Source organism: Crocuta crocuta, unplaced genomic scaffold (genome assembly GCF_008692635.1).
Source record: "Crocuta crocuta isolate KB4526 unplaced genomic scaffold, BGI_CrCroc_1.0 scaffold125, whole genome shotgun sequence".
Taxonomy (NCBI): domain Eukaryota; kingdom Metazoa; phylum Chordata; class Mammalia; order Carnivora; family Hyaenidae; genus Crocuta; species Crocuta crocuta.
In genome coordinates, this window is record NW_027531143.1 from 8,255,053 (window position 1) to 8,270,430 (window position 15,378).

Here is a 15,378-nt window from a genome sequence, read left to right on the forward strand (position 1 = left end):
TAGGAGGAAAAGATATGCCCAGCAGTGAGGTAACAATAGAAGTGTGATTAAGTGACCAGATGAGAGTGAGGATAATGTCACCTCTCCCAGGGAGCTCCTCTCTTGGGAGCCTGCTTTGTAAGCCTCTGGTAAAGCTTTCCTGGGGGCTCTGGCTGTGGAATTTCCCCAATTCCACAAACCATGATAAGGAGGCATTTTTTTCTTCCCTTTCTTCGAGAGGCGGTGCTCCCTGGCACTCTGCCCTTCTGGGTTGGCCGGCTCTGGCCGCCTCCCAGCCAGCTGCTGCGGGGACCCAGAGGCACGCCAGGCCTGCCTGATCGCGGAGGGCGTTTCTCCAGGACCCTTTGGCTCCACCTAAGGTCCGTCTCTGTTCATTGCAATTACAGCGTCAGTGATGTGGAGGTGGGGCGGGGGGCAAGCCCAGTGGGCTCTATGATTTTTTCCTCCTGCTCAGTCCTCTTTCCAGTTCTAAATCTGCCTTTAGTTCAGGGTGGCCACAAATTCCTTTTGCTGAAGGCAAAATAACCAGGTTCTCAGTTTGAGCCCTGGTGAGTAGCTTTTCGGAATCTGAGTAGCTTTTTGGAGCAGTCTAAAAAGGAACGTGGTGTTTCAGAGCTGCTAAAAAGAGGACATATTAGGAAAAAGAGCTGGCTTTTGGCAAGGGACTTAACGTGTAGGAGCTCGAGGAGATGTACAAAAACTTGTAAAATATTTGTTGAAATGTGGTCTCAAGAAGTTGAGAGCATTAAGTCAAGGAAACTAGATCAACTTTCCATATGACTCTTACAAAAGCAGTTCTATAATCAAATTCTACAACCAAATACTTAACTATAGGATAGTCATCCTAGTGTTTATAGTGGTGAAAAATAGGGAAATAATTTTAATGTCCACTAGGTAAGTGAAAATAAAAATGTTTTTGAGGAATTCTTAACGGAATTGATAGTGCTTAATGTGAAAATATGGAATATCTACGTTGTTTAGAATATGTGCATATATGCATAGAAAAAAGCTCTCTAATATTCTGTACCAAAATGTTACCAGTGAACGTCTCTGCTAAAAGTGATTTCTATTTTCTTATTTCATTGTATTTCTTTCCCAGAGCTTCCACAATGAGCATGTATCATTTTCATAATCAGAAATGTTTTTGAATGAACAGAGGCACCTGGGCGGCTCAGTCAGTTAGGCATCAGACGTCAGCTGAGGTCATGATTTGATGGTTAATGAGTTCAACATCAGGCTCTGTGCTGACAGATAAGAGCCTGGAGCCTCCTTCAGATTCTATGTCTCCCTCTCTCACTCTGCTCTCCTCTCCCCCGCTCCCCCCCATTGTGCTCTGTCTTAGTAATAAATAAACATTAAAAAAAATAATAAAATTTTTAAAAAGAAATGTTTTTGAATGAACATTACTATTATAAACAATGTTATGAGAATTGATTGGAACAATGTGACTTGAATATAATCAACTGTTATTGTATTTTTGGTGTAACCATTGATCCTGTCCTTGAAAAAGACAAAATATATTTGTAGTAAAGAAAACATGTAAGCTTTTGTTTTCTGTGCTTCTGGGAGTAAGGATTTTGTTTCTGACCTTTGGCACTTAGATGAGGCAATTGAAAAACCTGTTCCCCATCACTTTTTATCACATTTTCACAAGTCTCTGTTGGAAAAATTAATTGAAATCATGGTAATGCTAAGAAAATTTAATCCTTTTTCAACGAACTCTCTCAGGCTTTAAAAAAAAAAAGAAAATTCAACACTAGTCTATGTGATCTAAAAAAACCCTCTAGGGCAGAAAGATTACATTAAGAACCCAGTTTAGCTACCCAGTAAGACTGACATAGGATAGCCTTGCTACTGTTACAGGGGAAACAAATGTGGAAAAAGAATAGAAAAACCTGGGCAATTTATAATTAGCCAAAGTGACTGGGTGAATTTAAGTTAAAAATATACAGAGCCCCGCCTGGTCTAATCATCTAGAAAAAGCCGCTTAGTGTTTAAGGTTTAAGTCAACAGCTCCAAGCTGGCACCAGAGGCTACTACCTGGCAATGCTATTTCTTTTTAAAAAAGCATCAAAACCTTTTCTACACAGTTGAAGCAGTGGGGTGGGGAGAGGCCCTCTTTCACAAGTAGTTGTGAATTCCAAGTGCTTCAGTTCTGAGTTAAGTCACTTACCTCCAGACAGGCTGGAACCCCAGAGTAAGCTCTTCTCCTGGGTGGCAGCTTGGTGTTGAGAAAAAACAGTTTGAAAGCTCAAAAGCCCTCTACTAATATAAAGCCTTGTTATCTTTCTTCACCAACTGTGGAGCCATCTAGAGAAATTAACTCTCTCATCTGTTAACCTCAATAACAGGCTTTAACAGATCTGTAGCCATGGATGGCTCAGATCATTGTTCTAATTAGTTTGGTATGGAGGGATGCAGGGACAGGCAGGATTTGGAGCGCAAGTAATTAAGTCTAAATTAAAAGAAAAAAAATGAAGAGTTTATGCCTCATATACTGGACATGTGGACGTCAGATGTTATGGAAGAAATTTTACTACTAAGGCTTGTAGGCCACTTTTTGTCCTTGAGGAGAGGGTTGGAGGGGAAGGGCTGAGGCAGAGATTGGTAAAAAGAGGAGAGGAAGGTTCTCTGGACATCGTGTGTGTGTGTGTGTGTGTGTGTGTGTGTGTGTGTGTCCCCAAACTGAAAGCTAGCAAAAAGTAGCAAAAGGATCTTGAGTTCCTCCTGGCATATGAGGCTCAGCAGAGTTAATTCTGAGTTGGCTTGCTTATAACTCTGCTTGCAGGCAAGTCCCCTCCTTAGCTGGAAGTGATTGTTTTGTTATTCCGTTGCAGTTTCTGTCAGGACTTCTAAATTTAAAATGTTAATGCAGACTCCCCAGCGTGCTAGGGAAGGTTGCTGGAATTTTGGGCCCACGTAGGAACAAAGACAGGTAATTATGCCAGGAACAGAGCTGTACTTTTACTTCAATAATATGCACCAATTGCTGTTTTTTTCTTTTTCAGAAAATGGTAAACACAGGGAAAGAAACAAGAGTTCCAGACCCTGAGAACCAAAATATTACAGACACAAAGGAAGTGGCTTTTCAAATCCAGCCTGTAAACCTGTCATTTTGTGGGCTCATCTGTGAACCTAGAAATGAGAGACAAAGATCACAGAGAAGACAGTCCTATATTCCGGCAAGGCTGTACCAGAGGGCCTCTGGAGGCCTTCCCACGCCTTGGTGCTATGATTCTAAACTCAAGCCATCGTTTGAAAGGTTAGAAAAAATATATGAGGCAGCACTTATGACTTAAAACTATTTCACTTTGCTTAAAAGAATGTAGACTGAAAAAGAGCTGAAAAGCTAAAAACTTTTTGGAGGGGAAAGGATATCTCCTCAGCTGTATTGCTTTAAGGCTTTCAATTAAAATACTCCAAATATGTGATAAATAAGGTATTATAAGTCATTGAAATAGGCATTAATCTTCCTAAAACATGTACTTATTGACTTTCCATAGCGTTAAGCAAATGCTTTGCCTCTGGTTAGTGAACTGGTTTGGGATTCATTAATTCTCCAAATATTTGTATTCTGAGTGCCTTCTAGGGGTAAGTCATCCTTTGAATGAAACAAATACAAATTAATAAATCAAGCTATGGGTTCATTCAGGCGCTCCTTCCTGCCTTCCAGTGTGGCCAAAGGAGTGTGCTCGGTCTGGAGCCAGACACCCTGTTGTCCCAGCTCCACCACCTGGAGCAAACAAACCACTTAACCTCTCTGTACCTCAGTTTTCTCCCCGGGGTTATGTAGAGCTAGTAATAGCACCTACCTCATCAAATTAAATGAGTTAATACATGTAAAGCCCCAAGAACAATGCCTGGCACATAGTAATGCAATCAAATCCAAGTTCATCCACCCAATTCACAGCAAAGACAATCGCTGAGACACTGAGTTTGCAGCAAGGAGGGGGCTTATTTGACAGACAGCCAAACAGGAGACTGGAGGGCAAGCCTCCAATCCACCTCTTGAAGGAGTGTCAGAAAGATTTGAAGGGGTATGAAGAAAGTCTGGGTAAAAAGTTGCAGCTGCACTTATTAGTCTGCAGCTGTGAGTAGTCCCATTAACCCTTTTGTTGCTGGTTTCATTAAGCACTCAGCTAATATCGGCTATTTGGTGCTGAGCATAGGGCAGAGCAATGGACAGGTGCAGAAGCAGAGATAAAGAACAAGGTGCACAGGAGAGGGAATACGTACCTGGATTCTTATCTTGGAGGATAAGAGGGAGTTCACTAAGTAGAATGAGAAAGGCCAGGCTAAGCAAATGGTGCAACTGAACACACAGAACTTTGCAACTAGCATAGCTGCAAATAAATGACTCATTAGAGGGGGCTTAGTAAGTTTGTGAGAATGAGGGGAGAGAACCCTTAGGATTTAGTAACTAAACCCATGTGAGGCAGAGGGCAGAGTTTTGGGTTGATGGGGACTCTATTAATCAGAAACAAAATATAGGAGGTGGTATGGGTTTTGACACGATGTGTTTGGTTTTGGACATACGTAATGTGAGCGGCCTCTGAGACTCAAGCCGAGAAGTACAATTGGATACAGAAACCTAGGGTTTTATAAGAACATTCTGACATACCATATAGTGTAGGGAACCATCATCGTGTCACTGATATGGTAGCCGTGAACTTGGCTGAAATCGTCATAACCAATGTAGAGAATGAGAAGGCAACAGCATAGGCCACACTGGCATTCGAGGGCAATTGGAAGTGGAGCAGCCAGGGAGAACAGAGAACCAGAATAACATGGGACCTTATAAGAAACCAAGGGAGGAAAAGGAGTTTCACATTACGATAGTTTGGATGGAAAATGACAAAACTGAACTCAAACTGGTTTAAATTGTTAACATTTATTGGCCCATATAACTGGAAACACAAGCCTCTGGAGGAGCACCCCTAAACCAGAGGGGAAACATTCAGTTCACCATCACCAATTAGGAGTTATATCGAGTGCCTTCTATGTGTCAGGCATTGTTCTAGTCAATGAACAGGCAGAGTCCCTCTTCTGTGGACTATACATACAAATAAATGCTTCTCGGTTTTTTTTTGTTTTTTTTTTTTTGAATTACAATGCAATGCCATGCTTCAAATCGGGAAAACTATGTAAAGGAGAAAAGAGAACGCTTTAGAATTTAATGAAAAGTCCAAAACACTTGCTGGGAATTTGACATTTTTTTCCTAAGAATGTCTGGAACTTCTGTGCTAAGTGATAAGGGAGTAGTGAAATAACAGTGAATATGGACACAAGAACACTAACATCAAAAATACCACCAATGATACACTTTAAAGTCCAGCTATGGTTTTAAGTAGTCAAAAATTTGACTTATTCAAAGTTGCTGAGTTCAGATACCTGTAAAAATAATTGTTTTAAAAATATCTCTAGTAGGGCTTCGTGTGGTATGGCAACAGGTTTTATATATAGGTCATGTTCAAACCTGCATTAGCCCATTTATATTTTAATTAAATATATGTATAGTTGGCTGCCTTTATATCCAACCGAGCAGCTATTAGTTCCTCACATCCCTGTCTCTTCTCCGGACACCTTAGTTTAAGCAGATCCTTACCACTCTACTGAATTACTGCAACTGGTCGGACTCAGTCCCTGCATGTCCCTTTTCCTAATGGCTACCGTGACTTTGCTTAGATAAAGATGGATCCTTTGTTCCTAACACAACGCTTTGCACCAACAGGTACTCCATAAATCTTACGTGGAATGGGATTGCAGATTCTGAAGCTAACTAAGCATATTCGTGGGTAGATTGCTTTAGCTGGCTGGGTCTGTTTCTTTAGTTTCCCTAATTTGGAAATGAGAAAATCTACCTCATTAGGCTCTTGGAAAATAAAATGCTATGTGATGAAGTTTTGTGAACTCAAAAGCACTACACAGCATTAAGCGTTTAAACTAGGAAGTTGCAAGTTTGCAAGTAAGTTTAGGTAGTATTTGTCTTTTAATGGCTAAAACGCAGTGTCAATTTTTCTCAATAATGTTCAATTCCAGTTAGAATGTTTTCCACAAAATCCCATAATGCTATTCACACTTGCCATTTATCCCTGATGTGGCTTAATTTCCTTATAGATGAGGAAACAGTCAGGAATATTAAGTGACTTGATTCTCTAAAAGAGAAACAGATTGGATAGAGACCCCTTTCCCGTTTTTGGCTATATACTGAAAAGAAACCCAATGAAACCCAAATGGCAGATTCGGACTGCTCCAAAACATTTAGCCTTCTTCCTAAATTAAAACTACCTTGACCTGTACTCACATAGGTAGACATCTCCCAGCAGGTACTTAATGATCTCACAAGTGTAGCCACTACTTGTCCTAAGGTATCAATCCCTTTTCCAAAAATGTGGTATTTATTCCTCCCTGCCACCCTCATTCTGTTACCTAGAAGGGGGTCTCAAAGCACCACTAGGGACTGATCTAGTGATCTAGTTTGTCGTCATAAACTAATCAATATAAGCTGGGAGTTGAACCAATGGGTGATAAAAAGAGGTTAGATTTCCAGACAGTGGCTTGCTGGTTTTGTTTTTGTACGAGGTGTGCCTTCATGCTGGTTTTTTAATCTTGTAATATGTCAGTAGCTTCTTGAGATATCTGCTTCACTAATACATGTATCCAGACTACAAACTTCCCCAGATTTGGGAATCACAGCCTCAAATTTGTAATTCTATTTGTTTGGTTTGGTGTCACACTGGAGTCATGCTTTCTCACTTGATGTCATTCCTTAATATAATACCACAGCCCTCCAAATTGTCCATATGGAAAAGCTTTAAACAAAAAACCTCTTGCTTTACGAATTACTTCAATTTTGGGAATCATATAGCTATAAACCTAGAGAATAAGCAGCTATACAGTTTTTGTTAAGTCTGAGATCTACTGAAGACATCATACTGATATGGTCTTTCCTCATTCCACAAAACACCATGGCTAGCATCATCATTTATAATGACTTTTACAGATTTTAATCTACTTGATCCATGTTCTAACTAAATGAATTTTACAGTTTTTCAAATACTGGTTTCCAGTATCGAGAAAAACAACTGGACTTGGGATATTTTTTAAACTCAAAGACTGATGTCTTTTTCTCATACACTACATGTGCAGTGTCCTGTAATTAAGTCTTGGCTCTTAAAGGCAGTAAGAATCATGTAATGATTGATAACCTCTCCTTTTTATAGTTTAAAATGCTACAAATAAGCACACTGCATTTTGGACTGTAGAAGTAAAATCAAAGATTATTCATTTCCTGACCACCCCCTGCTGATTTTATGACTATATGCAAAGCATTAAAATAGGAACCATGTAGAGACCATACAATAGAAGTTGTGTTGCCAGATAATACACAAGATACTCAATTAAATCTGAGTTTCAGATAAAGTTTTAGTGTAAGTTGTCCCAAATATTACACATGTAAAAACATTATTTGTTACTATAAAATTCAAAGTTAACTGTGTGTCCTGTAGTTTTATTTGCCACATCAGGCAATTCTTTATAGAGAATCCTTATCTTCAGCAAACTATTTAACAGGGAAATTAACGAAAACCCATCATATAAGGCTTACGTGGCAAGGTGCGGTAATACAATCAGAGAAGGAGAAGATCTCCCTACTTACCACAGAGTACCCTACAAGGCAATTCCTTTACAAGAGAACTAAATTTTGAGTGGTGGGTAGGTGGCTTAATATGATGGTTTTGGAGTTCAAGTATCCTGAGTTAAATCACAAAATCCTTGGTCACTCACTGTGGAACCTTGAATAAATTAATCTCTCTTTACTATAAAATGAAGCCACTAATCCCTGCCTTCCCAGGCTGTTTGAAGAGCAGAGAAAAAGCACCACAAAGCACCTGGAACACAAGAGGCACTCCCGAGATGGCAACACTATTAAAACACCACATGGCAAAGAGGGTACTTGTCACAGACAAATATTCAAATGTTAATGTTATGTAATTAATAGCAATATTGAATAAGTAATTTTATTTCCATGATCTATTTACACTGTACAAACACTGTTGAAAAGCACCCTACAAGTTCACAGTACAATATATTTACTTTAAAAATATACTCCTTTATAAAAGGTTCATAGAACATTGGCATGTCAACATGTGACAAAACTTTCGAAGTATGTCACCAATTCTGTGATAGCAAGAATGCTTCCAAGTGTTGTCAATTTCACAATCACAAATCACCACTTGAGTTTTAAATAAAGTTTTAAATAAAAAAAATGAATTCTACAGTGGAAAGTTCCCACAGCAATACTTATTATTAATTAACATATATTTTCATGGAGATGTTTCATAATAATTTAAAATATCAACTTAATCTGCCCAAAAAAACCATTTCAACAAGTTTCACAGTCCAGAAATTCTTGAGATTTGTCATTTTCTACTTTTTCTTCTTTGTAGATTCTCCTGGTTCTACTTTGCGCTTTTTAGAAGTATGCTCATCTTTTTCATCATCTTTAAACAGGAAAGGAAAAGTTTCAATCAGTAATTTTTAAAAAAGTATTAAAATTTCACTGACTTTAGACCAAAATCATGATCTTCAACTTATGTTTCTTTCCGTTTCCTAATAAAAACCAAAAATTAACTTTTAGAACTATGATTTTAAAGTGCAGGTAGAAATAAGAAATTTTTTAATTGTAGTGTTATACAAAACTCACAAAGTGACCTTTTAGTGCTGTATTAAGATAGTTTAAAATGAGAAAATCAGATCTGAAAAAAAGTTATTCCTAAATATATTCTACAACTTGTATCTTGTGTATACTTAAATAATCTATACTTTGGAGTAGATTCAAAATGGAATACGTTGTACTCTTTTTAGCAAGAGTATCGATCCAACCATGACACTATTAAGTGGTTATCAACTGTTCTTTCCCTTCCAATCTGCTTTCTCTGCCCACAGAACAACTCCCCTCTCTGTTTACAACCTCCACCCGTATTATTTTGAAATTTAAAAAGCACTCACAGGTAGATGTTTCACTGAAACATTCTCTCTGAACAAATGTGTGGCTTTAAGAACTATATCCAGATAGAATGAAATGTAGAAGGAATTAATTTTAAAATATAAATGTATTTTAAGCACATTACTGAATCCACTGCATTTTTGACTTTCCTTTCATAATCAATAGATACCCAAAGTTCAACAACTATCATATGGTGGTCTATAAAATATTTTGATGTTGAAAGGGGCCTTCCTATTAAAAAACTGGGGTAGCTAGGGCACCAGACTGGCTCATTCAGTACAGCATATAACTCTTGATCTCGGGTTCATGAGTTCAAGTACCATGTTGGGAGTGGAGCTTACTTAATAGAATAATAAATAAACAAATAATATTTTAAAAATAAAAAATTGGGGACGATGATATCACACCATAAACTCCTTCGGGAAGAAATAAATTTACAACCTTAAGCCTTCAGTTCCCTTCTCCTAACTGCACCATACTCAGAATATCTCCTTTGTTGATATGGAGAATAGTTAGAAACAATAGCAGGTGATTCATGTTCATTCATCTTCAAGCCCAGTATGGCAATGTTATCCTGTATTTCATAAAGCACTTATGGATTTATATACGCAGTAAGACAAAATAAAATTCAATGAATCATCCTAGGAATTCACAAACCAGAGTTTTAATCATTAGTTTATCACACATACACAAAAATAGTGTACAAACCAACTGATGTGACACGCAGCTCAAATACGCCTTTGGGTTTTTTTAAATTGGAGTTTAATCATCATCATTGCTTGAGATTATTTTCAATGTATAAAAACTGAAATTACTTTCTAACTCTGCTATAAAATCTACTGTTGACATATTATTTAAAAAATGATCCTGAGACACTTCTTTTAATCTGTCAAATATAAGTAAATTTACTGAATTAACAAAAACAAACTACTGAGGTTCAAAAATAATTTCCTATCAGTAATTTGAAGAGCTAATGCCACCTAGTGACATAAGAAGGCATTGCCTTAAAAACCAGAACAGGAAAAACAAACCAAACAAAACCATCCTAAAATGTTGATTTATCAAGATTAGTAAGTTTCTACTCTGTGCCAAATACCCACAGATGACGTACTAGTAAGAAACATGGAATTCATGCCACCTCAGGTAAATAAGTTTACTTTATTAATACGAACTTTCTATATTCTTTAAAAAACAAAACAGGAAAAGCATTAGTACTTTAGCTAGGATTTCGCGATTAAGTACATGTCAATAAAGCTAAAAATTACTATCTAAGCCTTGGTGATCTGCATTTCACAATCACCAAACAAGAAGCACAAGTAGGTAGCAAGACTTGGTGAGTTCTGAATCTTTCCAGATCTTAAAAAAAGAAAAAAAAGAAAAAAAGAAAAAAGAGTGCCTGGGTGGCTTACTTGGTTAAGCGTCTGACTTTGTCTAAGGTCCTATCTCATGGTTCCTGGGTTTAAGCCTTGCATTGGGGTCTGCGCTGACTGACACCTGGGAGCCTGGAGCCTGTTTCAGATTCTGTGTCTCCCTCTCTCTTTGCCTCTCCCCGCTCACACGGTCACTCTCTCTTTCTTTCAAAATAACTGGGGCACCTGGGTGGCTCAGTCAGTCGGCGTCCAACTTCGGCTCAGGTCATGATCTCATGGGTCATGGGTTTGAGCCCCACGGTGGGCTCTGTGCCTATAGCCTGCTTTGGATTCTGTGTCTCCCTCTCTCTCTGCCCCTCCCCTTCTCACACTCTGTCTCTCCCTGCCAATAATAAATAAGCATTTAAAATTTTTTAAAAAAATAAACATTAAAAAAATTTTTTTTAAAAGTCTGGACAAAGTTAACTGGCAAAAACAGGCCAAGGGCAAAAAATGAGAAGGAAGGGGCACCTGGGTGCCAGTTGGTTAAGTGACCAACTCCGTGATCCCCACTCAGGTTCTGACTTCAGTTAGTGCGATCCAGCACCATGTTGGGCTCTGCACTGACAGCACAGAGCCTGCTTGGGATTCTCTCTCTACCCTTCCCCTGCTCTCTCGCTTTCAAACATAAACATTTAAAAAAATGAGAAGAAAACGTAAAAATAATAATCTAAAAATCAGAGAATTTAAGAGAATGGAATTTCTTAAACAAAATATTCTGTAAGTTAAAAAAATACAGGTAAAAAATGATTAATTTTCTAGTGACTCTGTGAACACAGTATGGGATTCTGAAATGGTAAACCAACATTAGAGTTCAAACTACAGATTTCAGGATCTGAGCACCTAGGTAGCTCAGTCAGTTAAGTGTCTCAGCTCAGTTCATGATCTCATGGTTTGTGAGATGAAGCCCCTCGTCAGGCTCTGTGCCAGGAGGTCACAGGATTATCTTTTAACTTTATGATCCAGGATTCAACTGTCTGAGCACTGCGTTCTTTTGTTGATACTATATACATATACACTTGCTGACGGAGGACCATCACATAATAAAAGAACAGACATTATCCATGGGAATTACAATATTCCCATACCTATCTGAACTCAATAAGCAAGCTGGAAAAAAAGAGAATTCTTTCGGTTTGTCCTGCTATATAACCCTCACTTTTTCCATACAGGAACAAAGACCTATGGTGCCTTGCTTGAATATCAACTCTAGTGGGCTTTCTTCCTATGAAATAGTTACAAGCACTACAGCTTGTAAAACACAGAGACTAAACCCCAAGTTAATGAGGCATCATTTCCATTTAAAGCCCTGAATTTTTCTTATTCTGCCTCTTCTTAGCTGGGTGAATTTGCTTAGGACAATTCTTTAATCTGAGACTGTTTCCTTGTCTATAAAATAGTAATAATGAATCATATACCACTTCTGTACTAGCCTGCTAAGGACAATAAATTCTAAAAATTGTGTGAAAGTACCAATTTACAGCTTGACATTTTCTAATTTTGTGAAAGTGGACAAGTCACATGAAGCTCTCATTTCCACATTTCCCTATGTGGTTTCACAAGGTGTTGTAACGATTAAACAGAATTTATGCAAAAGTGTTTTTATTAATTACATAAAATACCATACTATAATATGGGGTTTTTAAAATGCCAACTTCATTTTTGCATCTCTAAAAGGATGCCATTTACTGAAGATATGTCTTCGTTAGTGACTTTTTTTTTTAATGTTTTATTTATTTCTGAGACAGACAGAGAGAGAACGACAGCATGAGCAGGGGAGGGTCAGAGACAGAGGGAGATACCGAATCTGAAACAGGCTCCAGGCTCTGAACTGGCTGTCAGCACANTAACTGAATGAGCCACCCTGGCACCCCAAGTGACTTCTAATCTACATTGTAACATCAGTAAAAGAAATGGAAAAGTCAAAAAGAATCAAAATGGAAGAAATACCAGTTAGTTATCCTTTTTCTTAAAACAAAACACTCTAGCTGGTTGTAAAAGGAGCTGAGTAGATGTTGATTCATGAAACCATCAGAAATTTAACTGGCATGTCCTTTCATAAAAATTTAGTATAACTTAATATTCAGTATAATTCAATAATTATCCACTGAGTATTTATTTAAAAATTTTTTTTTAACGTTTATTTTTGAGAGAGACAGAGCACCAGTGGGGGAGGAGCAGAGAGAGAGAGGGAGACACAGAATCCGAAGCAGGCTCCAGACTCTGAGATGTCAGCACAGAGCCCGAGGTGGGGCTCCAACTCACAGACCCATAAGATCATGACCTGAGCTGAAGTTGGATGCTCAACTGACTGAGCCACCCAGGCGGCCCTGCCACAGAGGATTTAAAATGTACTACAAACTGTAAAGGAACTCCTTTTCATAAAGGAGACAGATTTATGAACAAATCATCTCATAAAGAATGATAAGTGCAATCAACAGCATTAGCACATATAAGGTACAGAGGAACAAATAATTTGAGGGAGGGGTGTTGACTTTTTTTTTCTTTGAACTGGATTTTGAAGGATGAATGAGTTTACCAGCCAAAGAGGGAAGGAAGAACATTCCAGACTAATGTGCAACATATACTGAAAGGCATGGAACCGTAAGATAGCACAGTCTATTCAGTTTTCAATTTTAGGATCTTAAAGTGATAAAAAAAAAAAGCACCATTTGAAATAAAGGTGGAGAGAAAGGCAGGGCTATCAGAAGGCTGTGACTCTATGCTATTGGTGAAGGGTTTTAAGCAGGTGAGTTACATAATCAGACAGGACTTTTAGAAAGTGATCACTAGCTGCAGTGTGAAGGATGGAATTTGGGGGGTGGTTTGGGTAAAAGCAGACATTACTGTGGTTAGTTACACTCTAAGTAAGAGATGAAATTACGATATCATAAACAAGTCAACGAAGTCATTACCTTCCTATTACCACATAGTGATACTCAATTAAATTCACTTTATCACACTAATTCTGGCTTTAAACCGCAATTGCTTTATTATGAAATGAAGCCTTCAGAGCTTCAAAGCTGCAGTCACAAGAAAGAGTCCTTGAAAGAAGTGGCTCTGTAGTAACAAAGCACCATAAATCACACATACTATCTGTTGGGAGAGCAGAGATTTTGCTTCAAAGCCTGAATAACACAATCTTTTTCTAAAACACAGTAAGTTGAGCTTTCAGAGACCTCACTTCCAAGCCTAACATATACGATCTTTCTCAAAAATACAGCAAAAAATAATCATCATAATTTGGTAAAGCGCTAGATTTAAATTTCACTCCTTAAATGTCTCCTCCTTTTAAAATTCATCAAAGGGCCGAAAAGGTATTACCAGGGGGTCTGACTCGCCTTACCTGATTCCACGGTCTCCTCCCCTTCCGGCAGGAGTCTAGCTTTCTTAGCATTCTGTGGGGCATCGTCACCATTGTCCTCATATATGTTAGACCATTTTATTGCCATATCCAGCTCTGGAGGGGGAGGCTTCTTCTCAGTAGTGTAGGTCTCGGGAGGTGGTACATAGTTTGACTTCCAGATTTTGAATTCCTTTGGAGGCTGTTAAGCAAACACATTAAGACGCACCGTGACGAACCGAGGTTCCTACAATCCGTGTGGGCACATACACCTCCCTGCCGTTCGCTTATTGTTCAGGCTGATTTTTTTTTTTAAGGTTTAAAGACACATTTTTTTTTTCCATCAAAATCACAATACTGTTAAGTGAAAAGCCAAAGGGTTCCCTATATGAATAAAGCTAATAACTTTTAATTACCAAAGAAGAATCCAGTCTCACAGATACTACGCCAAGGCTGACCCCTTCAGGAGGCTGCAGCAGACACTGTCTTGGAAGCAGCACCGCAGGCACTTCGGCGTCAAAGGGGAGGGGTCTCGGGGAGAAGCTGCAGCGGGGGGGCGGGGGAGTCACCACCGTTAGTCCTCGCAGCGCGGGGTCGGGGCACCGAGCGCGGAGGTTGGGTCTCCTCACAAGGGGGCGGGGGCTGCGGGTCTGTCAGACACCCACCAGACTGGGGAAGGGGGCCCGGGCTCCCCAGGGCTGGAGGTGGGAGGGGGCGGTGCGGCAACCCGCAGGAAGGTGTCTGCGTGTGGGGGGAACAGACTGCCGGTCCCCAGGAGAGGGCTCAGGAGGAAGGGGGGGCGGTGGCCGGGACTACGACCGGGAAATCGGGTCGGGAACCTCACCTCCTCAGGAGCCTTAACGACGTGCCTCTCCCAGTCTATCTGTTTGTTGAGCGGATTGTAGAGAAAGGCCGGGCGAGTCACGCTCCGGAACAGTTCGTCGGGTCCCGGCAGCCGCTTCTCCTCCTTGTTCCCACAGCCTCCCGCCGACTTCGCAGGATCGGGGGCCCTGCGACTTGTTTCCTCCGGCTCGCTATTATCCTCCTCGCCCGAGGAGCCTGAGCTGCTGCTCCCATAAGCCGCGAAATAGCTCAGGGGGTCCTTCTCCTCGGCCGCCATGACGGCTGCGCGCGACGACGGTAGGCTCTGCCGGAAGCCGGAAGCTGCTCCAGAGCCCGCCCCACGGTTGGCTCCGCCCCAAGTCTCACAGAGGCGTTTGGGGCCTGCGCCCCCTAACGGCCTCCCTGAGTTCCTGCCTCTCGGCCGGGGATTTAGGCTGGAGGCGGGGCGCGCACGTTGCCTAGCAAGGGCTGCGTATGCACCTTTCTGAGGAACACTGAGAAGAGGCAGGTACTGAATCAGTGGTCCCAGCAAAGCTTTCAGCATTCAATAAGAAGTTTTTTAAAGGCAGACAAGAGATAAGAATTTGTTTTCTCACTGCCACTTCACCTTAGCCATTGCTCAGAGACACCCGGATTTCTTCTGATTGCACTGCATCTCTTTAAAAATTACTCTCAGTATGCTTGCTTCCCTCAATCGTCCTGGAACACTTGTATGGGTCGTGGACGTATCATGTCACAAACAAAATTCTTTACTGACCTCATTTCCAGTGGACTCT

The 15,378-nt window shown here is 40.0% G+C and overlaps 1 protein-coding gene across 1 annotated transcript; it reads right to left on the reverse strand.

Moving 5' to 3' along the window:
• Nucleotides 1-4,872: 4,872 nt before the first annotated feature.
• Nucleotides 4,873-14,914, reverse strand: CUNH1orf52 (chromosome unknown C1orf52 homolog). Its single transcript, XM_077771077.1, has 3 exons — nt 14,604-14,914; nt 13,763-13,961; nt 4,873-8,501 (listed from the first exon to the last, which is right to left on the reverse strand). The coding sequence occupies exons 1-3, from the start codon at nt 14,877-14,879 to the stop codon at nt 8,428-8,430; spliced, it is 549 nt and encodes a 182-aa protein (XP_077627203.1). The 5' UTR covers nt 14,880-14,914; the 3' UTR covers nt 4,873-8,427.
• Between the last annotated feature and the right edge of the window lie 464 nt (nt 14,915-15,378).